We start from the raw sequence: 26,953 nt of genomic DNA on the forward strand, positions 1-26,953 counted from the left end.
TCAGAGGACACTTGTTCAAATTTAGGGTAGGAATACAATATGATTAACATAAAATTGAAAGTAAGTAAAACATAATATAAAACTTAAGTAAAGAACACTGTGGTAGACTGAATGAGTGGAGCAAACGTATATGGGGGCATTGCAGTTTATGTGTAACGTGCTACCAGTGTGGCCCAAGTCTCCGGTAGTGTCCAACGTACTCGAGAAATGTTATCCAGCTACAGTCACACAGACAGCCAGTATTGGTTTTCTTTAGGTATCGATTTATCTGCTTCCTACCCCTCTCTCTTTCCTTTTCCGTTCCATCCTCAGTCACTTGGTCACAGACACTGGAGGACTGGATATCGGCATGTTAAAGTGTGTGTGAGCGTATGGTAGGAAGAGAGCTGCTTGGAGAGGCACAGATAGAGAGAAGAATTGGTCACACCTAGGTTAAGATGGAGCGCTTGTAGTCCATTTTGTTTGACAGACCAACAAGCTGTAAGAGGGAGCTCAATAACATGCTCTGTTACAGGCAACACATGTGTAATACACACTGGCATTAAGAACACGCATCAAACTTCTCTTGTTTTATCAAACACACATTTAAAAAAGAGCAGGCCATTATAGCGGTTTAATATACTTTGAACACATGGAAATTCATAAAAAAGCAAATGATTTATCTCATTTTCAGTTGCACATGATTAAGCAAGTATTTCATTGAACAAAAACAGAGGTCAAGTACAATGTATGATCAAGAGATTGAACGCAACAAAGGCATAATATGGCCTCCCAGCAACATAAACAAATGAACTAAGCAGATACATCATACCATTCTTTTCTGAACTCTTGGATGTGCACAATACTATTTATATGACGGATATGTATGTCCCTCAAATAAACACCTTTTATTTTTTACAGAATTGAACTGCTTTAGCCAGATTGATCCAGGGATGCTTTATCATGAGCAGTGTTGGGAACGTTACTTTGAAAAAGTGATTAGTTATAGTTACTCACTACTTGTTCCAAAAAGTAACTGAGTTAGTAACTGAATTACTTTACAATAGAAGTAATTAGTTACCAGGGAAAGTAACTATTTGCGTTAGCCTAGTGTAAAAAAAAAAAAAAAAAAAGTTGTCAATTTGGATTTTTCTGAGCAGTTTTCACAAGTCAGTTGAAATGAGTAGAACAGACAGGTAGGCCTACTTGTAGGCTACATAACCTTCAATATTTATTGCACATCAACAGACAGCAAGAGGTTTAGGCCTATCCTGCACTTCAAGTAGGCCTATTTTGTTCTCAACAAAAGTAGTAGAGGAAACTGCTGGATGTACCGTGCTGATCTGCTAATATCACTGGATTCACTTCAGGGGTGTCGGCTAAAACAGCCAAAAACGTCAGACTATGAAGCATGAGACGATGAGAGGAGGAGAGGATTTATCCTGTTTATTTCCTTCTTTAACATGCACAGCAGCATACAGATCCCAGGAAAAGAACAATAGCAATATTCGGCTCGTGATGACACGCTAAACAGCTGATGCAACCGGCGAATCGCGGCCGTTTAATAACGTGCATAAATTACAATTTATAGAGATCGGGAAACTCCATGCACTTACTCACAAGGGCGATGCAAACAAACTCAGGGAGAGCACGTTTCAACCGTGGATTGATAGGTGGTTAGTGCGGCAACGTGCAAGCTCACACAACAGAGAGAGAAAGAAAAAGAAACTTCACTTGGTAGGATGGCCTGGGGTGGTAGGATGGCCTAGAGGTAAGGTGGCCGACCAGTAACCATGAGGTCGCTGGTTCGATCCCCGGCACCGGAGGGTGTGAGTCGTAAAACTAGCAGAGGCTGGTATTGTGTCTACGGTGCCCACCATCTCTACCATTGTGTCCTTGAGCAAGACACTTAACCCCAAAACTGCTCCAGGGGCGCTGTACTGCGGCTGACCCTGCGCCCTGACCCCCTCCGAAGTGTGGTAACTTGAGAGGGGATATGCGAAAAGACAAATTTCAATGTGCCTCGTGTACAACTGACAAATAAAGATAACTTAACTTAACTTAACTTAACTTAACAGGCGCTCCGGCTGACTGACGTGACGGCGCTAACTGACAGTTATAATGTCATCCACACTGAATAAAACACACCGGTCTCCTCACTAGCAGTTTGTGTAGTATGGAGCCAGGGGTGCGTTCGGATTACACAGTTTATTCAATCAATTCATAGTAACGCACCGCATTTAACGTTCAGTAACGATAACGGCGTTGTAACGACGGAAAAAGTAATTAGTTAGATTACCCCGTTACTGAAAAAAGAACGGCGTTACCTAACGCCGTTATTTTAAACGGCGTTATTCCCAACACTGATCATGAGTCACTGTACTTCTCATGTACAGTAGGGTTTATTTTGGGTTGTGTGAGTGTGCCTGTGTGTGGGTTGGCGAGCATTCGGTTTGAATGTGGGTAGGTGGTTGTGGTTCAGGATGATTGGTAGAAAATGGCTACATTTTGTATGTTTGCACTCCCACTCTCTCTCTGTAGACGAAAAATATGATACAGTGCTCCTGTTGAAATTGGTGTACAGAGACTTGGCAAGGCAAAAGGAAACACTATCCATGTAGGCTACCGCTAACAGTAAGATTTACTAAGTCAAGCAGGCGGAACTTTTTTCAAAATATTTATTGTTATTATTTCAAAAGGTCAGAACATTGTTTATTTTTGGTACTGTACTAAAGACATATGTTGCTGCACCAGCACCTCTTTCTCATTGTAGTGACCTTACACTGTTGCTTACTTCAGAGTAATGTAATATTGGGCTGGGTTAATGCAACGGGCCCTTTAATTCATTAGCAAAGATAAGTAATGAGCCTTGTGCTTAGAACATCCCTGCAGACTTACAAGTGTGTGATGTAAAGGGGATGAGGGCACTAATTCTCCAAAGTGCTCTAATAAGCAGAGGATTAGCAAAGCCTTCCATTAGCCAAAGCCTTGATGATGCTAAGCTAATGTGCTACAGCTAGACTAAAGCAAGGCAACTAAAGTGTTGGTAAGCATGAGTGCTATAATAGGGATGTGCAATCTGGATCATGTCATCCATGATATGTGTCTGGCTTATTCGGCTCAAATATTCCAAGAAACGCAGACTCACATACACAGGCATACAATGCATGTACACTTAATATACACATACATATTTCCAAAGCTGTACCTTCTCAATAACACTCAAAGGCCTGCATTTGCTCAGACACTAAGGGGACAGCAGCCTACTGTAGTAGGAAGATGAATCCGTAGCTTATTGGTTTAAAAAATAATAATTATCACCATGACTAAGGAGTTTGCTGGGACTTAGCGGAGTTTAATCATATATTGTTACACTTTAATTAATTCCTCAAAACTCACACAATGGGCAGTATGATTGAAACTGCTTTAGCTTCTACTCATTAATCATCTACATCAATGCATGAGGAAAGGGTTTCTTGAAATAACCCTTTAGCTATTGCTAAAAAGGAAAAATTGTTCCCTAACAACCTATTGCCAATTAATTATAGGATGGGATTTGTGTTATATATTAAATATTTGTAACTATTACCTCCAAATGAGATGTATGTATGCAGACTACTTTAGACTTGAGTGACAACTGTAACCAAATCAACTTATAAAGCCAATTTAAGTTTGACAAGGATGAATTTAGTTATCGGGTGACTTGTAAATCTCAAAAGTGAGGTATCCAAATTAAATCAGTCGTCCTCAAATTAAGTAATTAACAACAAAAGCAATTGGGCAGGCACCATGTTGTGCATCAGTAATGCACAAGCAAACACACGTGCTCGGAGTTCTCACAATTTGAAAATTTAACCTCACAAACCACTTCAAATGGAAAACCAGCTCATTAGGGTTGTTTTCCTGCAAACCAGTTGACATGGGAGACAGTGTCATATTGTATAACTCTGTTCTCTCTCTCTCTCACACACACACACACACACACACACACACACACACACACACACACACACACACACACACACACACACACACACACACACACACACACACACACACATTCACACACACATTCACACACAAGCAATGTTTTATTTTGCTTTTCTCAGCACCATGAATCTGTCTCCTCAAGCTTTTCTCTCTTTCTTTCTTTCCTTCTTTCTCTGTCTGTCTCTGGCTCTTACTTTTGCAGTGTCGACAGATTAGTCTTTGTGGCATTATACAGGCTGACTCTGTGTGTTTTAGAGTGTGCTTTCTTGCGATTGTACATGTTGCCATTGCACCATTTGTGTGTGCTTGTCTGTGTATATGTGTTTAAACTTTTATTCTTTCCCTGCTATTTATTTGTTTGTTTTATACTTCGACTCTAGCAAGTGCTTTTTAGTCAGCTAGATAGTGAAATAGACACATTCTGGTCATTAGCATGAAAAGTTAAGGGTGTAGTGAGGAGCAGAGGTGAGGGGGATGGTACTGTATAGGATAAGCATGAATGGATGGAAAAGGTGGGCAAGGACATAAGGACAAAAAGAGGGGGGGCGGCCATATGTGTAAAATGAATTGAAGAGCAGACTAAGGGTGGCAAAGAGGTGTGCTGAAATTGAAGCATTGAAGAGGGAGAGAAAAGATAGGTGGCAGTTTATGTTGCCGTGAGGGTAAACAAGAGATTAGGTGGGGAAAACGGCTTGCTAGTAAAGATAGTGAAAAAGATGGGCATGTGGAATGAGCAAAAGGTGCTAAAGAAAGGTTGTTCGAAAGAAGGTGAAAGAGGAAGGCAGATGACTCTAAATTGAGGACAGTGTACACCATTTCAGAGGTGCTGTAAGGCTAAACAAAAAAATATGAAAATCACTGCGAGAGACTGCAGCTTTGAAATGATTGGGGCTGAGAGGTAAGCACTCAGAGGGGGCTGGTTTGAACAAGCAGGGAGATAACGGGGGAGTGGGTTGTGAGGCTACGAAGACAAGGTGTTTTTGACAACTTTAGAGGTCTAGGAAGGATGGGAAAGGGGAGGGAGGTGAATGAGCATGGATGGTGTCTCAGTGCGAAGGAGCATTTAGGCAGCGGATCGCAAACAACTGGGGGCGGGGGATTGTGGATAGTGGATGGGGCTACCTTCACAACATAGTTTTATAACACATCTTCTTAGACTTTTTTTTTATAGAGGCGCACTTTAATAGGTTTTAGTCTGCTTTACTGCTTTATATTGGATTTTCTTTCTTGAGGTAGCATGGAGGTCAATCAATAGTGTGGACACTACACTCAAAACTGAAGGCCTGATATATCTTTGATTCAATATCAAGAAAAAGGGCTTGCTGTCAGCAGATGGTTTTCTTTCGTCCACAATGGAAATTATAAATGGCTGGTGAAAGGTTGGATGACATGTATACCTCTGTGTGCGGTATCCTCCCCCTCTATTTCCATGCATATACATAGCTGTTGGAGCCTTCAGCCTTGGTCGTGAAAATAACTATGCTGTTCATTTGGAAACAAGCAGAGACAGCTGGCTAAAAATGTATTTCTGATCTCTTTTGATCGGTGCTGAAGTGTAATGACCTGTAGAATAAGAAATATTAACCTTAACGTGCACTCTTACCACGGATAAATATTACAAACAGAACTATGACTGAGTATTGCCTGAAGATTTAGCAGATGTATTTGTGTCACTGGTGCTTCTTGGCATGAAATGAAAAGAAGAAGAATTGTATTATGTGTCCTTTGAAAAATAACATGGTCCTCTTTTGTTTTTTTTCCCACCTCCCTTCATCTTCCATCCCCCCGTTCTTCCATGCAGCCTGTGAGCTGATGAACCGTGGTATCCTGGCTCTGGTCAGTTCAATCGGCTGCATGTCAGCGGGCAGCCTGCAGACACTGGCCGATGCCATGCACATCCCCCACCTCTTCATCCAGCGCTCGCCGGCGGGTACGGCCCGCTCCGCCTGCCCGCAGATCAGTCACTTGCCTGGCTCAGACGACTACACCCTGCACGTCCGCCCACCTGTCTATCTCAACGAGGTCATCATGCAAGTGGTGTCCGAGTACAGCTGGCAGAAGTTCATCCTCTTCTATGATTCGGAGTTTGGTAAGAAATAATGTATCAACTGAGCAATTTCTGATGATAAAGTGTTTTGTATAAATACCTTTTTTTTATTGAGGTAATTTGTCTTTTTGTCCCGGACTTAAAGTAGCATTGTGTGATTTTTTTATTTACGTTCTGGAACATTACCTTTTTTTTCTCATCCTGATAGGACTTATTAGAGATAATAGTACAGTCAGAAACTGTTTTCTCTCAGACATAGACATGTGTCACATAAACATGTGTATGCATTTGCACAGAAACAGGCAAACACATGCATACCTATCTTTATGTTATAGTGACGCACCATTCTGCCTGCCTGAGTGTTAGTATGCTGTCTCATTTCACCCTGCTTCTGTGTCTCTGCCCTCTCTCTCTTTCCGGTCCATTAACTCTAACATTAGACCAGAAGCATCCTTTGTCCTTTTTATAAAGTGCCACTCTGTCTCTTTCATCTCCTAGCTTCTTTTTACAGAAATGTTGCTGTTTCTCTGTGGGTGTACATGTGCATCCATTGTGTGTTGGTGCATCTACTCTGTAGACAAGGGGTCTGGGCTGTGCATATTGTGTGCTTTATGTCCCTAATCTTTCCAATGGTTGGCTTCCACAGGTTAGAATCCTATCTGGTTACAAAGACATACTTCTATTGGGAAGTAGGGTCACACACTTGATTAAAATCACCTAGAACACATGTCAGTGCATGTCCTCATTGTGTCAGGAGCCTGTATTAGTCTGGTTTGTACTTTACATTCCCATACTGACTAGTTGTCATTGTAGTGTAAGGTCATTCCATCATGGTCCATCATTTTTTTGTTCTGGCCATATCATGTGTAAAGGTCATTTGACTGAGCCATACAGGGGAGAACACTGCTGGTGCACTGCAGCTAATGGGGCTCAAATTTAAAAGAATGTGGCCTTTTTGGATTACACCCCAATTAGTGATGTCAACGTACGTATTTTGCCAGCTAATGGGAAAAAAAAACAGCTGTGACATCAGTCATTTGCGGGTGGACAGAAATATAATACTCCTAAAAGTTTCAGCCCATAGAGAGGACGAGTGTAATAGTTTTTCTGCCTCAGGTGATTCAGTGTTGATTTACTCCTTTGAGCCATTATGGGGATCCATTTCACTCCATGCAGTCAATTAACACAATTAATGTGTTGTACGCATCGATCTCCAATGAGATCTCTGCAGCAGAATTGTTTTGTGAGGCATGCTGCAGGCTCAAACTCAATCTTCCAAGGCATTAACGCATTTTATCATTGTATCGAATCTGTAATATTAAAGTATGTTCTTACTAGTGAGCTCTATCAAGCTTTTTTTACGGGATGGATATTGAACATTGGATAATGTCAAACCTTCTTTCCACACCTCAGGAGTAATAAAGACTGTTATTAAATCAATCCTGAGCAACCCTTAGAAGGACAACATTTTTAAATGTGTAAAGGAATCTGTAGATAACAAGTATTCAGTGAAACTGTTAAAGTATGCTATCTGCTATGGTCCTATAATCTGTATGTACAGTATGTACAGTAGCACTGATGGCTAAAGTCCATAACCTACTACTATAATACTGATGTATGGGTATACATGATGTTATAGTTAAATATGATGTGGTTCCTGATTATTTTTCTTCTGCACTATAGTGTGAAAGCCCCTCCATTTCACACCATAAAATCATCTTTCTTTTTATGTTCTTTGTTATTATACCAACACATAAATGCATGCCTGTTGGGAAAAGGCTTTTACTCCAACCTTAACCTAACCCTAATCAAGACAAAAAGGATGAAACACCATTGTTCCCCAGCTACGCAACCTTATTAACTGGTTTGAATCCAGCATTTGTCCTCTAGTGTAGTAGTTGACACAAACATGGCATACTAGACCCTATGAACACCACACACACACACACACACACACACACACACACACACACACACACACACGCATCTTTGCACCCTACTAAAATCCCTCCACCCCTGCTGTGCTCTGTGACCATTGATTCAGCACATGGATCCTCTGGGTTTTGACTCTGCTGTTCTCCCAGCCACAGAAGGCCCTTTAAAGATATCACCATCGTTCCCTAATGGCCTCACCCCGTGTTCAAGGAGCCGAGGCAAAAAGCAAGAGTGCAAAAGAGAAAGTGAGCGAGAAAGCACGGAGAGAGAGACAGAGATGGCCTTTTAAGATGATAGCAATGTTCCCAAAAGGCCTCGCCTCTGTACAAGGAGAGTTCTTTGGAGAACAGACAGTCAAGTGTGTCCTCTCAAATGAAGCCACAGTGCAACTGTCCCAAACCCTATTTTCAGCTCTACTGGTGCGTTCTGGACACTGAGAACACATGTTTTCTCTCTAGTATCTCTCCCCGTTTTCTGTCTTCCATCTTCCTTTCTTTTTTTCATTGCTGACTCCTGCTCTATTTCTTCTTTAACTTATTTTCAGTCTTTCCTCATGTGTCCTGTGTTTACCCCATTAAACTTGATATATATATATATATATTATCGATGTGAGTTCCTGTCACCTGCTAAATCTCCTTGCCCATAATCCAGGCGGAGCTGCAGCAAAACTGGCCACATTGAGCACATGTGGGAAGTACCACTCAGCCGCAATGGCACTGTTGACATTAAGATGATTTGTTTTGTTTTGCTTTTAGCCAATGACAATGGGAGCCTGAGGCACAATAGTGAAAGGTTATTGCCTAACGTAAGAGCTGTTTATAAAGGGTGATGCTTGTTATCCTGCCAGTCTATTAGAAGGAGAAAACAATGCAAGTGCTGACATTCTGGGAAATGATCTGTGTTTGATTCAAAACTAAAGTAAGTGAATATACTATGTTAAAAGTTCTAAATAAAAGATGATACGTATGTGAGAGAAAGTTATACGTTTCTAGATTGACTATATATAGATTGATAAACAATTCAGTTAGATGTTATCACATCGGATAAAGCTATTTGCCTCACATAGACAATGTTTGTGACATATTTGCTTTGGTGGCCAATGGGGTGACTCTCCTGGGCCTGTGCCATGTACTTGCTTGAAGTGTGGTGGGTGGAAGTTCAGGTTGTAGCCCATGTCTATGTAGCCTGGTCCAACCAGACCATCGTACTTCATTTCATTTGTACAGAAGGTCTGGAACTGCTAGACCTGGTGAGAACAACGGAATACTCCATTGAAAGGTGTGAAAATGTCAACCACTGATCGTATGGGTTCACACACAAAGAGGAACGGTGTGAATTATGTCGGCTAATGTTACAGTGAAGAGTATCACCTCACCTTTTTTGCATCTGCCCTGTTTGTAGGGGTGTTGAAAAGCAGACAGAGGAGAGGCATTCAATGAGCAGACAAACTTAGAATGACTTGGAAAAGACCAAGAAAAAAAAATGAAATGCAGACGTTATTTTTCATGCATAGGTCGAAAAGTTATGGACGTAGAATCAGATTTCTATCTCGCACATATCGACCTTTGAAGTGTGAAGACATCTGAAATGTGAAAATGTCAAGGTTTTTTCACTTTAAGGTAACATCCCGGTGTACATTTGATGTCTCTGAGGGCTTCTTTTAGAGACACATCAAGCGGAGACTGAGAACAGGAAGGTGCTTTAGGGAAGTTACTCCTGGGATATTCCTTTTTTTTCTTCCAAATGGTTCGACTTAACACTGAATAGGGAATGAAGAAGTACTGACAGGTAAAAGTGATTCGTTTTTTATAGATGACTTTCTCCTACCACTTGAAAATGTACCTTATTTAACATTGCTAAAGTAATAGTGACACTAAAAGCTCGGAGGATTTGTGGTGGCAGTGTGAAAGGGGAAAAAGAAAGGAGCCTTAATGAGCCAGACGTCTGGAAAATCCATAAGACTTACGCTGGGACCTTATATAGAAGTTGCCATATTTGACCTACAGTATATCTGAATTGCAACGGACAAGATATTTTCCCAATTGTTTACAGAGACAGGTGAAAGACAACAAGGAATCCTGAGAGAGATGGATGCTACAGATTGATGGATATATTTTCTTAACTGTAGTGAAGCCCAGAGACGCCACAGGGGAGGAAAGCCAGAAGGAGGTGAAAGAAGAGGTGAAACATACATTAAAGCTATGCCAAAAGAGACGTGGGAAAGTTGATGATGAAGGGAGTTTCACAGTTATGGAGGCAAAGGAGTTATACCCTCATGAGCCAAACGCCAAAGATCTGCAAGCGTTATGCACGGAGGTCATGTCCTAGCATTTTCCTCCAGAGTAAATTTGTTTCTGAGAGCATGAGAGGAAGAGATAAAAGTGATTGCGTGTATATAAGAGAAAAGAGAAGCAGTAAAGCAGGGAAGGGGATGGGGACAGACATCTAAAGTCATAGCAGATTTGGTAGGGTATAAGGCAGCCAGCCGAGCAGATACATACACAAAAACAACTGAAAAAGTTGTGAAGCCGCCTACAAAAGGATGTCACCCCATGAGTAGTACTTTGCATCCTTGGATAACGCTGGATGTAAACATGTCTTTAACTGTGAAAAGTTGAGTGAGAGAGAGCTTAAAAAACGGCAAACTAAAAACAAAGTAGAGGGAATGTGGAGGTGTTTTTGTAAGTCAAGTCATGAGAAACCAAAGGGACATTTAAACCTCCCATTTGTTGTTTTCTGTTGGTCACCTTAACCATACTGTCAATTTGTTTGCCAAGCACATTGAATTCACATTTACAGGTCCTTTATTATCAAAGATGTAACAGGTTCTCGTTGACATGAATACAAAAGAAAAACCTGTCAATAAATGTATACTCTCAAATGATTGAGGCATTTAGAGGGGAATGTCATGCTTTATAGCCAGGGGTGTGGACAAGCCAACTAGAATGGCAGTGGGTTGTCTCTGGCAGCAACAGAGCCAGAGAGCAACACAGCCACATTTAGTGGTAGTTAAGATTCCCTGAACACCTGTGTTGGAGGAAAAGGTGCTTCTTTCTTCAATAATTTAGTCCAGTGGAGAACTGATTAAAATCAAGTACTACAGTGTGTGCAGTTTAGACAATGTCAAAGCAGCTCAGTACATGGGAAGGTCAATATAAAAAAGTGTTAAAAATAGGAAGAACAGAAGAAAGAGGGGAGTAAGTGGAGATAAGTTTAGAAATGTCAGTTATTTGAACATCGGGGGGGCATTCAATCCATTAGTTGCAAAGGTTATTCACATCTAACAGGTGTCAATCCTTTTAGAAAATGTTCAAGTTACTTTATTAGTACCCAGAGGTAGGTTTTGTTTGCAGTACAGTTCACATACATACACACATATGGGGACAGCACACAGAGTCACATAGAGTCACATATCACATGTCATCCAACTTAAGACAGTGGAAATCAAAAGGAAATGGCAAATTATAATTTTTAATTTAAATTAAAAGATCAGATCATGTTAAGAATGTTGATATTAAATACTAATACAGCACTGAGTAAATAGATAAAATCAGCAATAAATCATCACCTGTGCAAAATATAACTATGACTTATTCCTTAGTGTAATGGCCGAAGGGTTAAAACATTTTTTGTGTCTTTTTGTTCTACACATAGGGACTGTTAACCTGCGCCCAGAGGGGAGAAGCTGAAACTCAGTGTGCAATGGATGGGAACCGTCTTTTAGTTTATGTTAGTGTTGCTTAAATTTTCTATGGGGACTTTTCGAATGCAAAGCCCGGGCTTTGCAAGAAAAAAAAGAGAGAGAACAAGAGAAGGAGAGAAATAAAGCAACATAGTGGTGGACAGAGATAGCACCTTGGTGCAAAGAAAGACAATTTAAAAAATGAAGGGCAGGAAGCATCGGAGGCCTCGGGCAATTGATTCCCTATATGGAGGTAAACATATCAAGTCAAGGTTCATGTCTGTAGGGTTGGATACTTGAACGTTTTTAACCACAGCAGCTGATGAATTAATTCACTGGGCGTAAGCTTACAGGGAACGGACTCAATCCATATTTTAAGAAGCACTGCCTTTGAGCGATACAACAGTGAAAAAGGCCTGCGGCAGGGATAAGGATAGCCAGAAATAAAGGCTGATGGGAATGACAAAGCAAAGAAGAAGGATGTTGAGCTAACTGCAGAACAGAACAGCATGAACATAACATGAGAGGCATGCACTAGTCACACAAAAATGTGTTTCTATTGAAAATAATATTTTTTTCTTTCCACGATGCCTACCAGAGAAATTAGGTTTAGTTACGGGGTTGGTGCTTTTAATGTGTTTTTTTTTTTTTTTTGATAAGGTTCAATCAATCCTAAAAACACCCCACTAAAACTTTTAATCGAAGCAGATTAAGTGACTGCTCTGTTTGTGTGGTAAATATATTTGTTACTTGTTTTCAGTCACTCACAGTACTGCTTGGCTCTTTTCCAAAAGTATTCAAAGAAATGCCTTGGATCTGTAAAGTCAAGTGCAGAGAGAAAGTTTGGTATTTCCTTTAGGTGTTGAAGGTGAGGGAAATATTGTAAGTCAAGCAGAGTGTTGCTGGCAGGCAGGTTAGAACCCAGACACAGACAGCTTTGTGGAAATGATCATTTAATAAGGAACCAACACTAGAAACTAGGCACACAAGGAAACTAACTCACCAACACAACACTACTGACACTAAACAAAGGGAAGACAAGGACTTAAAGCCACTACGAGTAACATGGCACGTTGGCGTCCCCTTTGGACAAAAGCGGTAGTATTTTTACGACGCCTGCTATTGCAAAGCTGTTTTCTAGCTCGTGCCAGGCGTGCGAGTGTGAACTGAGAAGGGCGCAATATAGTGCATGTCCATGTGTTGAAAGTGTGAGGACTCTTGTCGGCTCTGTGAGAGTGGTTTTGACACTGCATCAACTAATGCCAGTCAGTGCTACACACACCTGATTGCAATGAGTTGATGCAGCAGTGTCACCTAACTACTCTCTCTCACGGAGCTGAAAGATTACGTGTCCTCACAGAAAGCGAATGAACGAGAGACGGCAGTTAGTATGGATCACGATGAGGTAATGTGTTTGTGTTGTTGATGTAAATAATGACTATTTCAGATAATGGTTATCTGATGATGGTGAAGCAAAGCAAACTTTGTGTTAGTACCAACCGTTCATTCATTTAGGAGTAAACACTGCAGTCTAGTTTCGCTCTCGTGAAATTGTATACACGTTGCCTGGCAACGCCCTCGTCCCGCCCGTAGCCTATATCACTCTCCCTTTTAGCTTTTCTTCATTGCATTCTCTTTTTTTCTTTGATGGTTCAGCCCCGTTTTCAGTCATTATGACGACAAATAACTGTCTCAAACAAGGCTCCCGCTACCCTTCCCTCACCTGGAGGGATAGGCTTCTCAAATCGCGTTGTTGCGCCACACTGAAATCTGCGACCAATATGGATATGTGACCATAGAGCCTGACGAGCGAACCGAAAATCGGACTGGGTGTGCGACCAGACCAAAAGCAGTAATAAAAACTATTTAAAAACGTCTTTCTTTGCACTGATGGTCTCTTTTAAAGGTAATTTATGATTATCAGAGGAAACATGAGGCTGTTTAAAAGATATTTAAATGTTACTCGTAGCCGCTTTAAATAGACAAGGCAGGGAAGACAACGAGGCACAGGTGAAACACATTAGGAAGGGACAGGAGGGAAACTTGACAGGACATGGGGAAAAACAAGACAAAGATACCAAAGTAAAACAGGAAACACAGAGAAACATACCAAGACAAGACCAGAAAACAGACAGACCATAACACAGAGGGAGTGAGAGTGGAAGAGCATGGGAGCAGGGAGGCTCTGACAGACAATCAGGGAGTTACAGGCTGCATCTCATTTGTAGATGTTTGATGTTTCACCCTTACTCCACACTCAGGGGAGTCTCCTCTTATACTGAATGTGTTAACACCTCCTTGTGGACTGTTGATCCATTTAATTTATTCACAGTGCACACTTTGTTACGGTTTCTCCTGCATTCTCAATGCAGACTCCGACAACTGCTTTAATAACATTTCCAATAATGTAAGAAGTATCAAAAGGTGTCAAATGATCTTGCGATATGTGCATCTTATTGAATCGTCATATCCACGGAAGAGACATATTTTAATATTTTATCCTATAGCTCATCATTGTAATATTTATGATATGCAGTGCATGAGCAAAAGGACAAAATAGGTCATTTGCGTTTGGAATTAGGCTGCTTGTCTGATCTACTGCTGCTACTATATTAGGTCCAAGTGAACTTTAACTCCTTGGACATGGTTAGGGAAACAATTATCACTATTGAAAGTGTTATGGGTTAAGGCGGGTTCTGTAAAATCTATTACAGAGTTAAAATAAACCAGCTCTGACCACTGGTAGGAGGCCAAAAAGACCAGTCTCCAGTGTGGAATTGACGAACATTACCCATGACACAGAGTCTGCCTCTCTGTGTGGAATAACAACTTGGACTTAACCCACTCTCAAAATGAGATTCACCCCCAGAGAACAGAACGCAAACAGGGGGGAAACGGAGGGAGGTTTCAGATGAAAAGCCAAGGGAAGGGAGAGAGAGAGAGAGATGAGGCATGTGGTTTGTGAACACAGTCAGGGCAGTGCTGAGCTGGTCCGTACATGCAGGTGAAATCCCTGCGTGGTGTTGGCTGCTACACTACATTAACTCTAGCTTTCACTTTGAGCTAGGGACTTGGAAGGATGGATGGCATAGAGGGCAAAGTATGGAAGCCTGACAAATTGCAGAAGGGGACACTATGGAGAACCGTACCACGCAAAACCTCAAATAAATTTTAATAGGAATTCTGGAAAGCATTCAAGGTTGATTGACTATTCTTTGCAACATGCCTTTTTACTGTTCCACTTGTACAACATAACCCACAAAGTGATAATCCACGGGGGCATATTTCAAGGTGTGGGAGAAAAACCCTGGAGGGACTCGGGATCATACTGACACTCTGAAAAGTTTTTTAGAAAGTGTTGCGAAAAAACCACTTAGGTGACAGGGAATGGCGTGGCAGCAGTAATACAGTCATCTCTATTAGATGAGGATGAAAAGGCCTGGGACTGTGGCGCATGCTGCACAGTATGTCTTTGCATCAGGAGACTTGGGTGGAGTGGTTGAGTAAGATGACAGGCGCTTTGGGAAAAAGCTGTTGAGGTGATGGGTGATCATGGTGTTAATGGAGCAGCACTGTCTGCCAGAGGAATGTTCCTCAAACAGATGGTTGCCTGGGCGGGCAAGGTCGGTGGCAATGTTACCCTTATTTTTATCCGCTATGGTATCATGAAGCTCCTTGATGGAAAGCAGCTGACAGCCAATGATCCGCTCAGCAGTGGGAGGAGACATGCTAAATCCCTGTCCTTTCAACAGCAGGAGGCAGGAACTCAAGCATAATTAGATTATTAATGTCTAAAATTAAACCAGTATACGTCTACATTTGAAAGTCAATTGCTTTTTCTTTCTTTTTTTTAAGTGGCGATCATGAGACTTTCTTACTTTAAATATGTGTCTATCATGTGGCCTTTCCTTCAGAAGTGCACTCTTTATTTACATACTCACAATGCATTTTAGCAATGTTTGACACATTATTTAATGTGTAACTGAACACCAGGATGTAAAGAAATGTGAAGATTATTTGAAATGAACATGCCTGTCTCACCACTGACCACCTCTGAGTGCTTATAGCCCATATAGGCTACTGTATATCTTGGTATATCTCACATAATTCGGAAACCAAGCTACATTATCATGCATTGCACAAGTTATTCATGAATACATTGTGTTTTGTTTAGTCTAGTGAGTTTAAATCAGCTGTAAGGAGTCAGACAGTTGTGTTTGTTTTTTTTAAGCTCCTCAAAGAGAGGTGCACGGCCAATGGATTCAATACACAACCTGTACTATAAGCCAGGGTGGAGAAAGGATTGATGATGGCAAATAAAGCCAGCGTGACACTTTAGTCAGTGAGCAGGCAATAGACCGATAGAGAGAATGGCTGACAGGTGGACTAAAAGGTACAGGGTGACAAAGTGGCCTATAATACAGCCTCTAAAATAGGCACAAGGACAGCGTTTACAGACACACAGGCCCATTGGTAAGTTCATTTTTGGTCAAAATGGAACTATTATAATGTAAACCAAGTATAATGCTATTTTGATTCCCTACGTTATTAAATTCCCAATTGCACTGTTCATAACAGCTTCTGTGATTATGTGTTGATCTTCGAAACGTTCTTACCATAGAGAACATAAAGTGTAGTGTAAATGTTGATTCAGCTTGGCACCATTGATTATGAATGGCGGTGGCTGTGCCATGATACATATGGAGATTTTAAAACAAGGCTTCAACCTGGTTAAACTGATTTAGGTATAAAGCTTGTCGTGTGTGTGTGTGTGTGTGTGTGTGTGTGTGTGTGTGTGTGTGTGTGTGTGTGTGTGTGTGTGTGTGTGTGTGTGTGTGTGTGTGTGTGTGTGTGTGTGTGTGTGTGTGTGTGTGTGTGTGTGTGTGTGTGTGTGTGTGTGTGTGTGTGTGTGTGTGTGTGTGGGGTGGGGGAGGGGGGTACAGTATGGGCTTGTGCAATCATACACCTTTATGGCTTTGTTTGCTCTGGTATGTATTGATAGGGATAGGAAAATGTATTGTATTTTGCTCTCATGATCATGTAACACATGGTACAACTAAACACTAAACATTTTATTTTGTGTGTGGGTTAAAAATACATTGATTGTTTGGTGAATCATTGTCTTGCCAATGATTATATAGTTGAACAATGATTACTTATATTAGTACAAATTATCATTTCTGCTACCTAATAACAGTAATTGGATTGCAATGGCTTGATAACTCTCCACTTGAACAGATTAGAGCATTGTTGTTTGGTCATTAAATATGAGTCTGTTTGCTCATCTACCTTCCCATCATTGTCACACAAGCGCACACACAGAGATACAAAAACAAGGTCAGACTCTGTAGACAAACCATGACATTTGAAACGGCCACAAAAATGAAAGCGAAATTTTGACACCTGCCCTTCCTATGTTGTACTAACACTGCAAGACATGTATATATATACACACACATACACAGGTATGTTCCAATTTAAAACTCGTAAACAGACTGGGTGGCCAGCTGTGTATTTTAGGTGTATTGTTTGCCCAAAATTTCTTCCGAAGCTCTTGCTAAGAGCCTGCTTGAATCAGAAGTGTGTGTGTGTGTGTATGTGTGCACATGCACATGCATTAATTTGTCTTCTTTCCAAATGATTTTTTTCCTGAAGCAATGTTGTTGTGCAGAATCTCTCCCCTTAATACATTGTTAAACCCTCCACATTTGACATTGATGCAATCACACCGTTGCCCAAGTCCTCTGGCTCTTAACAAGTCTTATCAATCTAGCTAATTGCTTAGTCAAGACACTGGCAATGGTGGCAATGTCCTCTGTTTTTCATATCAGCTACATCATTAGGTAGTTGCTTTACATAGCCCCCAACACACACACACACACACACACATCCTTTGTCATCATTAGCAGTGGTTTCAACCAAAGTGCCTTAATTAGGCTTACCTTGACCTGCAATGCAGCTCATTAAGACAAAAAGTGCAGTCAGTGAAAATATTGACCTCAGCATCCTGGTTTATTTATCATGTCAAATAATTTCAGTGACTGTGTCTTCATTCTGAAACTGTTAACAGCTACATTTGTTCTCTTAGTGCCCACGTATGAATGTTAAGTAGATTCATAAAACGGGGAAATGTGTTGTCCCTTTTTAAAATAAAGTCCCTTCTCTATCTGAAGGTCAAGTGATAGGAATAGTTTATGTGTGTGTTTTCGGAGCAGCAGGCAACTGTATACGTCCAACAATCGGATATGTCTGTTTTTATTCATAGTATTGTGTCTAGCAAACAATATGTACTACATATGCACATTACCATACACTACCATGCTTTTGTTTTCAATGTGTGTGTGTGTGTGTGTGTGTGTGTGTGTGTGTATGTGTCCGTGTGCGTGTGCCTGTGTGTGTGTTTCTGTCAAAAAGCTCATGAACTGAGCTATTTGCTGGAGTTATTCATGTCGACAAATAATCAGCTAGCAGCAGAGTTCATGGTGTAAAGTGATCAGTGATGGTCTTAACATGTGTGCTAAATCTGTGTCTATAAGCTAGTGTTTATCTCTCTGGTTGTCCTCAATACAGTCGTATGTCATTTATTTTGGTAATTTTTTCTTGCATCATTATTTCAATGGAGTGCGTGTGTCCCTGTGGATCCAAATGCATTGCCTCACCTCTATCTCTATTTCTCTTTCTCCAGACATCCGTGGTATTGAGGACTTCCTGGACCGCACCTCTCAGCAGGGAATGGACGTATCCCTTCAGAAGGTTGAATCTAATATCAACATGATGATCACCAGCCTGTTCAGAACAATGCGTGTGGAAGAGCTGCATCGCTACAGGGATACACTACGCAGGGCTGTCCTCTTCATGAGCCCAGCCACTGCCAAGGCTTTTATCACTGAGGTAAGGAGCCTTTTTTTGGACCGACATTGGCCAGTTAATAATCGAACTGGATAAAAGCAATCTTTCCCTCAGTGTCTGTGAGTGTCGTAGTATCCAGATATCCGTAACCTGGAGATACCCCCACAGCCATGTTGTCGAGCATGTCTCGTGTGTCTAAAATGCTTTGATACAGAAACAGAAAAAATTTGTTTAGGTTAATACAGCTTTTTTACTGGAACGGAATCAATCAGGAATAGATTTTTTGAACGCATTGCAGCCAACTGCCTACATCAGCGCTGCAACTTCTCTGCCAGAAAAAATGCAGAAGGAATGGTATGTTTATGGATGTGTATGTATATGTGACAAACAGTAAAGGCCTTTGCACGCCACGTGTGTTTTTAACAGACGGTTAATGGCCGCGTTAATAGTATTTCTTCGAACCCGAATCCAGTAAGTGCAAGCTTTCACAACAGTGCTGGAATTTTACTGAGTGATATTGCGGATTTTATTTCTTTCTAAGGTTATTTTTTCTGAGAAATTCACTTCAGATGTGCTTCACATCTAACCAACCACATTGCATGGTATTGGCAATGTCATGTTCACTAACTGATAGTAAATCATATGATCCTCCCTCAGACATGCAGCTAGCTGCTTCCACATGCAATGAATTTTCCACTTCTTCAGCCCGATGCAACTACAATGCTTTTCCTTTTAGAAGCTTAAAAATGAATTTGAATAGTTCCATTGCACTTGCTGTGAATAGTAAGGTGAATCAAAATGTAGCTCTTAATTATTCGCAATTTGCCATTTAATTACATGACTATTGGCCTTAAGGCAGGATCTGCTTTTGGAGGTTTAGATGTTGTATAACCTTAGTTAGAATTACCACCCTATCCCTCAGAGCTCAGTGTACTACGGATACAGTGTAGTAGAGTTTAGTGCACCTCAACACAAGATGTATGGTTGCAGATGTTAGAAAATCAAGTGTGATTTGAAAGGATTCTGTCAACGCAATACATGTTTTAAACATGTTACTTCAATGTTTCTCCGACTCTAGTAAGCTCTCTCTGTCTCCATTATTTAACCACATCATAATCTAAAGCTATAGCAGCTAATCCTTTCAAGTCTTATGTTCATGATGCTCTGAACATGGCACATCACATGTAAAACGTTACATAGGATATAACATTGAAATACCTTACAGAAGGGAATATATGTAGATACCGTGTATGCCACATATTTCCTAACATACGTTTTTCTAGTGTTTTCACTACTCCTTTCCACACACGTGCACTCAAACCTAACTTCCTCACCCCTCCCACTGTGCTCTTTATCTCTGCATAAGAAGACAATTAGGGGAGTTCCTTTTGCTCTTATACATAACTGATATGGAGGTCATGGTTGAAAGCAAAAGGCTCTAGCGTTAGTTATGAATTCATAATTTGAAGCGGTAGGACGGGGCTTAATCCCATGTGTCATGTTCTCATCTCAGTTTAATTAAAAGTGACCTCAGAAAGAGCAATCACAATCTAATTTGGTTGGAAGCGTGACAGGGAGGGGGTGAAATATGGGCTGTTATTGTGTGCATGTGAGGACCATGACAAGGTCTCAAGGTTTTGCACTCTCAGAACGTGATAATGAAACTTTTAAGCCTGCTCATTGTGTTTCTCGGACCACTAGAGAGCAGACAGACTCCAAAACATGAATGGATTTTTTTTGTTTATCAAGTACATTTTAACAGTTAGTGTCAACTGCCAATTTACACATCCAGCTGCATCACAGCAAGCTGGTCTTCATTGTTTTACTTTAATGTTGGGTATTTGAACCAACAATTCAATTGCTGAAGTCAGATGACATCCCTGTAACAGAGTCACACAAGGAACACAAGCTATTAATAATCTCACAGGTTATCAAGAAACCCAATAGTAGTCACATGATTTTAACACTCATTTAGGGGTTAGATATACAATGAGCCCACAAACTCTTTAGCATAATCCCTTATTGAATTGACCAACTGTTTCCAACGATTCTCCCATACTTACATGTTAGTTCTGGTTAGATCTGAACTGCAAAGTTGTCAAAATGTTAGGTTGTAGTGATCTTACATAATTCACCTATGGAACTGAAGTTCCGGGGTTCCGGGGGAACTGTTATGACTGGGGGAATTTCCTGTTTTGTGTTGTTGGCGTTTTGAGACTATCAAGAGTTTACTGTCTGCTCCGTTGTTGTTACTCGACAAGTGTATTAATGTCATTAAAGCAGTTAGCTCCGTCTTTTGACACTCCGCCTCCGACTCCCGTCTCTACACGCCACATTGGTGACCCTGACGTCAGTCCCGCTGAAGATTCCGAGACTGATTTGAATATCGATCGCAACAGCATGGCGCTTTCCATCGTTCTCAAACTGCCGAAGTTCTGGGAGACGTCCGCGGCAACGTGGTTCGCACAGGCAGAGGCTCAGTTCACCCTCCGTGGGATTACGGATGATGCCACACGCTATTACCACGTCGTCTCAGCACTGGAGAGCTCCACTGCAGCCAGGGCAGTAAGCTTTATTACATCTCCTCCTGCCCAAAATAAATATGCAGGGCTCAAGGCTTACCTCCTCAAAATCTTTGAACTGTCAAGATCGGAAAGAGCCCGGCGTCTTCTTGCCATTCAAGGCCTGGGGGACAGCAAACCCTCCGAACATATGGAAATGATGTTAAACCTGCTGGGCACGGAGGTACCAAATTTCCTTTTCATCGAACTCTTCCTGCGACACATGCCACCACACGTCCAGACAGCGCTCGCGAATACATCCATCACGGAGCCACGGGCTCTGGCAGAGGAGGCAGACAGGTTCTTTCTGGCCACCCAGCGTTTCGCCCCGGATGTGCTGGCCCCGACACGCAGTTACACTCGTGCGGGCAGCAGCGCTCCCCTTGGCGGAGGACACGCGTCCACCGACAGCCTTACCGCTGCGGGCTTGTGCTATTTCCATGCACGTTTCGGGGCCAAGGCAAAAAAGTGCCGCTCTCCGTGCACTTTCAACGCGGCGGGAAACGCCAAGGCCTGCGCTCAGTAGTGGCCGTGAGCGCAGGCACAAAGGGCCGGCTGCTGTTCATCGTGGACACCCTCTCCAGGCGTAAATTCCTTTGCGACACCGGTGCACAGAGGAGCGTGGTGCCGGCTACGGTGGACGACGCCGCCGGCGGGTTGCACGGCCCTCCCTTGACATCTGCCAACGACACCCCGATCCGAACGTATGGCACGAAGTCTGTGGATTTATGTTTTGGAGGTCAACGGTTCACATGGGATTTTGTTACAGCCGACGTCTCCTTCCCCCTCCTCGGCGCAGATTTTCTGTGCGCACACGGGCTGCTGGTTGATGTCAAGAACGAGCGCCTGGTGGACGCATTGACCTTCTCCTCGTTCGCATGTGTCTGCGATGAGGGGACATACGACGGCCTTTCTAGCTCGCTCTCTGAGGGTGACAAGTACCAGCGGCTGCTCAGAGAGTTCTCTAGCCTGCTGCAACCAACCTTCTCGTCCACGTCGACGAAACACGGTGTGGAGCACCATATTGAGACGAAAGGGCCCCCTGTCCATGCCAGGGCCCGACGGCTCGCTCCGGAGAGACTGGCGGTTGCTAAGGCTGAATTCGCCAACATGGAGCGCCTGGGCATCATTCGCCGTTCCGACAGTCCGTGGTCCTCGCCACTCCACATGGTTCCGAAGCAGGATGGCGGCTGGCGCCCATGTGGAGACTACCGCCGCCTGAATGACGCCACCACGCCCGACCGCTATCCAGTGCCCCATATTCAGGACTTATCCGTGCATCTGGCGGGGAAGCTCCTGTTTTCCAAAGTCGACCTTGTGCGGGGCTACCACCAGGTTCCGGTGCACCCTGCGGATGTCCCGAAGACAGCTGTGGTCACTCCGTTTGGGTTGTTTGAGTTCCTCAGGATGCCATTCGGCCTGAAAAACGCGGCCCAGTCCTTCCAGCGGCTGATGGACTCGGCGCTGAGGGACATGCCTTTCATCTTCGTCTACTTGGACGATGTCCTGGTCGCCAGTTCCTCGGAGGAGGAGCACCTCACACACCTCCGGGCCCTCTTCACAAGGCTCGACCGCCACGGCTTGATCATTAACCCGGCGAAGTGTGTTTTTGGGGTGCCGTCCATCCAGTTCCTCGGGCACCTCATCAACAGGGATGGTGCCGTCCCCCTTCCGTCGAAGGTGGAGGCTGTTTCCAACTTTCCCCGCCCACGTTCGGCCCGGGGGCTCCGGGAGTTCCTGGGGATGGTCACCTTCTATCACCGATTCATACACCGGGCGGCCCACACTATGCGCCCGCTGTATGAGGCCCTCAAGGACAAGGCGCCCGGCCAAGACGTCGACTGGACTGCAGAGAGGGACAGAGCGTTCGAGGACACTAAGTCTGCATTGAGCCGGGCCGCGTTGTTGGTCCACCCGTTGCCCGGAGCTCAGGTGGCCCTCACAACCGACGCGTCCGACTACGCGGTTGGCGCGGTGTTAGAGCAGTGGGACGGTGGCGCCTGGCAACCGCTCGCCTTTTTCAGCCGCCAGCTGGTACCCCGGGAGCGCAAATACAGTACTTTCGACAGGGAGCTGCTCGGCGTCTGGCTGGCAATCCGTCATTTCCGCTTCGCCCTGGAGGGCTGTCAGTTTACGGTTTTTGTGGACCACAAACCCCTCACGTTCTCCATGTCCAAGGTAGCCGAGCCGTGGTCCGCCCGCCAACAGCGCCAGCTGTCATTCATCTCTGAGTATACCACGGACATCAGGCACATCGCTGGCAAATCCAACGTGGTCGCGGATTGCCTCTCCAGAGTGATCGTCGGCGCGGTGCAGCTGGATCTCGACTACTCGCGTATGAGTGCGGAACAGGCCACGGACCACGGTTTTCAGTCCCTCAAAGACTCGGACACCGGGCTGCGCCTGGAAAAAGTGGCGATCGGCGACTCAGGGGTCAGGTTATGGTGTGACCTCTCCACCGGCCAGCCCAGGCCACTGGTCCCTGCCGGCTGGCAGCGGGCTGTTTTCGAGGCAATACACGGCCTGTCCCATCCCGGTAGGAGGGCGTCCGTGAGGCTGGTCTCTCAGAAGTTTGTCTGGAAAGGACTGAAGAAGGACGTACGGGCCTGGGTCGACTCGTGTGTGTCCTGTCAGCGTGCAAAAGTGCACCGCCACACCAAGGCCCCGTTGGAGCCATTCGTCGTCCCTGGTAGGAGGTTCGACCATGTCAACATCGACCTGGTGGGGCCACTTCCCCCTTCGCATGGTTTCACCCACCTCCTCACGATGGTGGACAGGACGACGCGTTGGCCTGAAGCTGTGCCACTCACCTCGACATCGTCTTCCGATGTGGCCCGTGCGTTTATCGGCACGTGGGTCGCGCGCTTTGGGACACCTTCGGACCTCTCCTCCGACCGGGGTGCACAGTTTACCTCGGAGATCTGGAATGTGGTTGCCAAGGATCTGGGGGTTAAACTGCATCGCACTACCGCATACCATCCTCAGGCTAATGGTTTGTGCGAGCGGTTCCATCGCTCCATGAAGGCGGCCTTGCGTGCCAGTTTGACGGACGGCAACTGGTTGGACAAACTTCCCTGGGTGATGCTGGGGCTCCGGACGGCGCCTAAGGAGGACCTGCAGTCCTCGTCTGCCGAGTTAGTCTACGGTCAGGTGCTGCGAGTTCCAGGGGATTTCATTCCGAACGCCACAACACCCTGGTCGGCGGCCAGGCAGCGGTCCTCTCTGCTGGAGGTCGCCAAGCAGTTTGCACCCGTCCCCACTTCGCATCACTGCACCCCCGTTTCCCTGGTGCCACCCAATCTGCACACGGCGGAGTTTGTGTTCATCCGCCACGACGCCCACCGTGGACCGTTGCGCCCCCCCTATGACGGGCCGTTTAGGGTCTTGCAACACGGGGATACGAGCCTGGTCGTGGACGTCGGTGGTAGGCCCGAGACTGTCTCTGTCGACAGGATCAAGCCTGCCCACGTGGACATTTCCAGACCGTTGGAGTTGGCCCAGGCTCCGCGCCGTGGACGCCCCCCGTTGCCACGCCCCGCTGGGCTCCCTGCCGCCTTGTCGGTGCCGTTGCCGCCCAGTCCTGGGCTTGGTCCTGCCGCACCCACCACGCCCCTCCCCTCTTCGGCCCCTGCCACTCGTTCTAGTCGCGGCCGGGCCATCGTGCCTTTCCGGCACGGGGACTTTGACTATGGGTGAATTCTGGGGGGGCTTGTGTAGTGATCTTACATAATTCACCTATGGAACTGAAGTTCCGGGGTTCCGGGGGAACTGTTATGACTGGGGGAATTTCCTGTTTTGTGTTGTTGGCGTTTTGAGACTATCAAGAGTTTACTGTCTGCTCCGTTGTTGTTACTCGACAAGTGTATTAATGTCATTAAAGCAGTTAGCTCCGTCTTTTGACACTCCGCCTCCGACTCCCGTCTCTACACGCCACAAGGTTAAAATTATATGTCGAAATAAGGAAATAGAGGGACAAAAAATGTATGCCTAAATGCATCTGATTACTCATCCGTGTGTTCTATGAGGTCTCATCTGCTATAGTTGTACAACATTGCTTAAGCTTTTATACAATATGGAAGTGTCTGCCTCCATTTCAGTGTGGAGTGGAACCCAGATTAGTCTTCTAGAGTATCTCTCTCTCTACTTTGGGAAGGTTGACAAAGCAGTGATTTAATCTAATTTAGTCAGACATCAAGTGGATAGGGGTTTGTGAGATGAAGTGTCAGGAGATGGCAAAGATTGGTGCATAATATTTATGATCACATCACATCTCTCTCTCTCTCTCTCTCTCTCTCTCTCTCTCTCTCTCTCTCCCCTTCTCTCTGTGTCTGGCAATATTGTAGAGAGCAGGACTACAGGGACTGAAAGATAGGCACAGGCAGGCAGACAGACAGACATCTGGAGACAGAGAAATATGACTGAGACCTTGTTTTATTTTGTATTAATTGTGAGGTAATTTGTCACAGTGACCACTTCCCATTCAGAATCATTAGGCCCTGATGTTAGATTTGAATTTGAAACCGTTCCAACATGACCAGTCTTGGCAGAAGTAACGAGAGAGAGAGAGAGAGAGAGAGAGAGAGAGAGAGAGAGGCAAAAAAAAAAAAAACTATTGAACTATTCTTTTAACCAAGTAGGTTTGTGCCTAAACCTTACCAAATCTCTTTCACTTTTCTAATTAAGTCCTTATCTCTTCAATATCCGCAAGTGTCCCTTCTCCCAAAGCTGGCTTTGAAGAGTTGGCCAGAAAAACACAGAGAAAAAAATGTCATGAACCCACATGATTATCCTAACTTGGATGGCGAAAACCTCATATAATCTTTGGCTAATCTATTTGTGCACTGAACGAGTTACGATTACTAGTGTGCATGGAAATAAATGGTTCCAAAGCCACCAATAACTCTTCCAATGTGCATATAGTGATGTCATTATTGTTTTAACACATATCTGCATAGTAATCATACAAGCTTATCAAAAACTTATATGTAGCAAGAATTATAGTTCTGTTGGATTGATAGATTGAAAACAGTGATTGCTAGCTAGCAAAGGTGTCTATAAAGAAAAACAAGGATAAGAAAGAATGGTTTTGAGACAAACCATGAAGACAAATAAAAGTGTTCAGGAGCCTGTCAGCTCATCTCTCCCTTGTTGCGACTATATTGTGAGTCATTGTCATTTTTTGCTGTGGTGTGTGGCTTTCATGTCCCTGTTGTGACGTGAGCCTATGGAGATATAGTTCAACATCTACTGAATCCTCACTAGAATGGCTTCACTTCAACCATGCACATCCATGCAATCACCACACAAGCACACATATGTACTTTAAGAACCAACTACCCATACATTTTTTGCATTATTTACCATGTCCTTCCTTTATTTCCTCTTTTGCAGTCTATGACTCATGGGTGAGTGCACTGCCAAGAAGGCTCCTTACACACAACTGCCTTATCCACCCACATCATTTAGACGGAAGGCCAAAGTGGGTTTCTTGCCCTTGGAGCATTGTCTTATTAAAAATATTGGTTGTCATGAGTTATAAATGGCTCCCCTGGACTTACTCAGCTCATAAAGGACCAATAACACGATACATTTAGGAAAATGATAATCACTGCAATTGATACTGTTAGGTTTCAGGGGTAAGCAAATGACCTACATGTTCACTGTGACAGTTAAAGGCAATATGTATACCATAATAAGCAACACCAGGAACTCCAAAATACCATAGGTGAAACCAGGGTATCAGTCATGCATAGTGCCTATGCTGGTAGGATTTGATTGTACCAAGCTTAAATCAAAGAGAATAAAACATAATGGAGGAACAGTGTTTCATTGCCTTTTTGTAGTCTTCAATTTGAAACTAATAGCCTAAATGTTAGTTAATTAGTATTTATGCAAATATGATAAATGTAC

General features: G+C 43.7%; 1 protein-coding gene across 2 annotated transcripts in view; it reads left to right on the forward strand.

Moving 5' to 3' along the window:
• grid2 (glutamate receptor, ionotropic, delta 2) overlaps positions 1 to 26,953 on the forward strand; it is a gene marked incomplete at both ends in the record, with an annotated part of 478,613 nt that overhangs the window by 259,702 nt on the left and 191,958 nt on the right. Inside the window, 2 exons of one of the 2 annotated variants that reach the window (XM_080044597.1) lie at positions 5,771 to 6,058; positions 18,319 to 18,524. In XM_080044597.1, coding sequence (XP_079900723.1) covers positions 5,771 to 6,058; positions 18,319 to 18,524 — 494 coding nt within the window. The remainder of the gene's footprint in view (positions 1 to 5,770; positions 6,059 to 18,318; positions 18,525 to 26,953) is intronic. The other variant, XM_080044598.1, reaches the window with a different exon arrangement.

The sequence above is a fragment of the Ammodytes marinus genome (genome assembly GCF_949987685.1).
Source record: "Ammodytes marinus genome assembly, chromosome: 2".
Taxonomy (NCBI): Eukaryota; Metazoa; Chordata; class Actinopteri; order Uranoscopiformes; family Ammodytidae; genus Ammodytes; species Ammodytes marinus.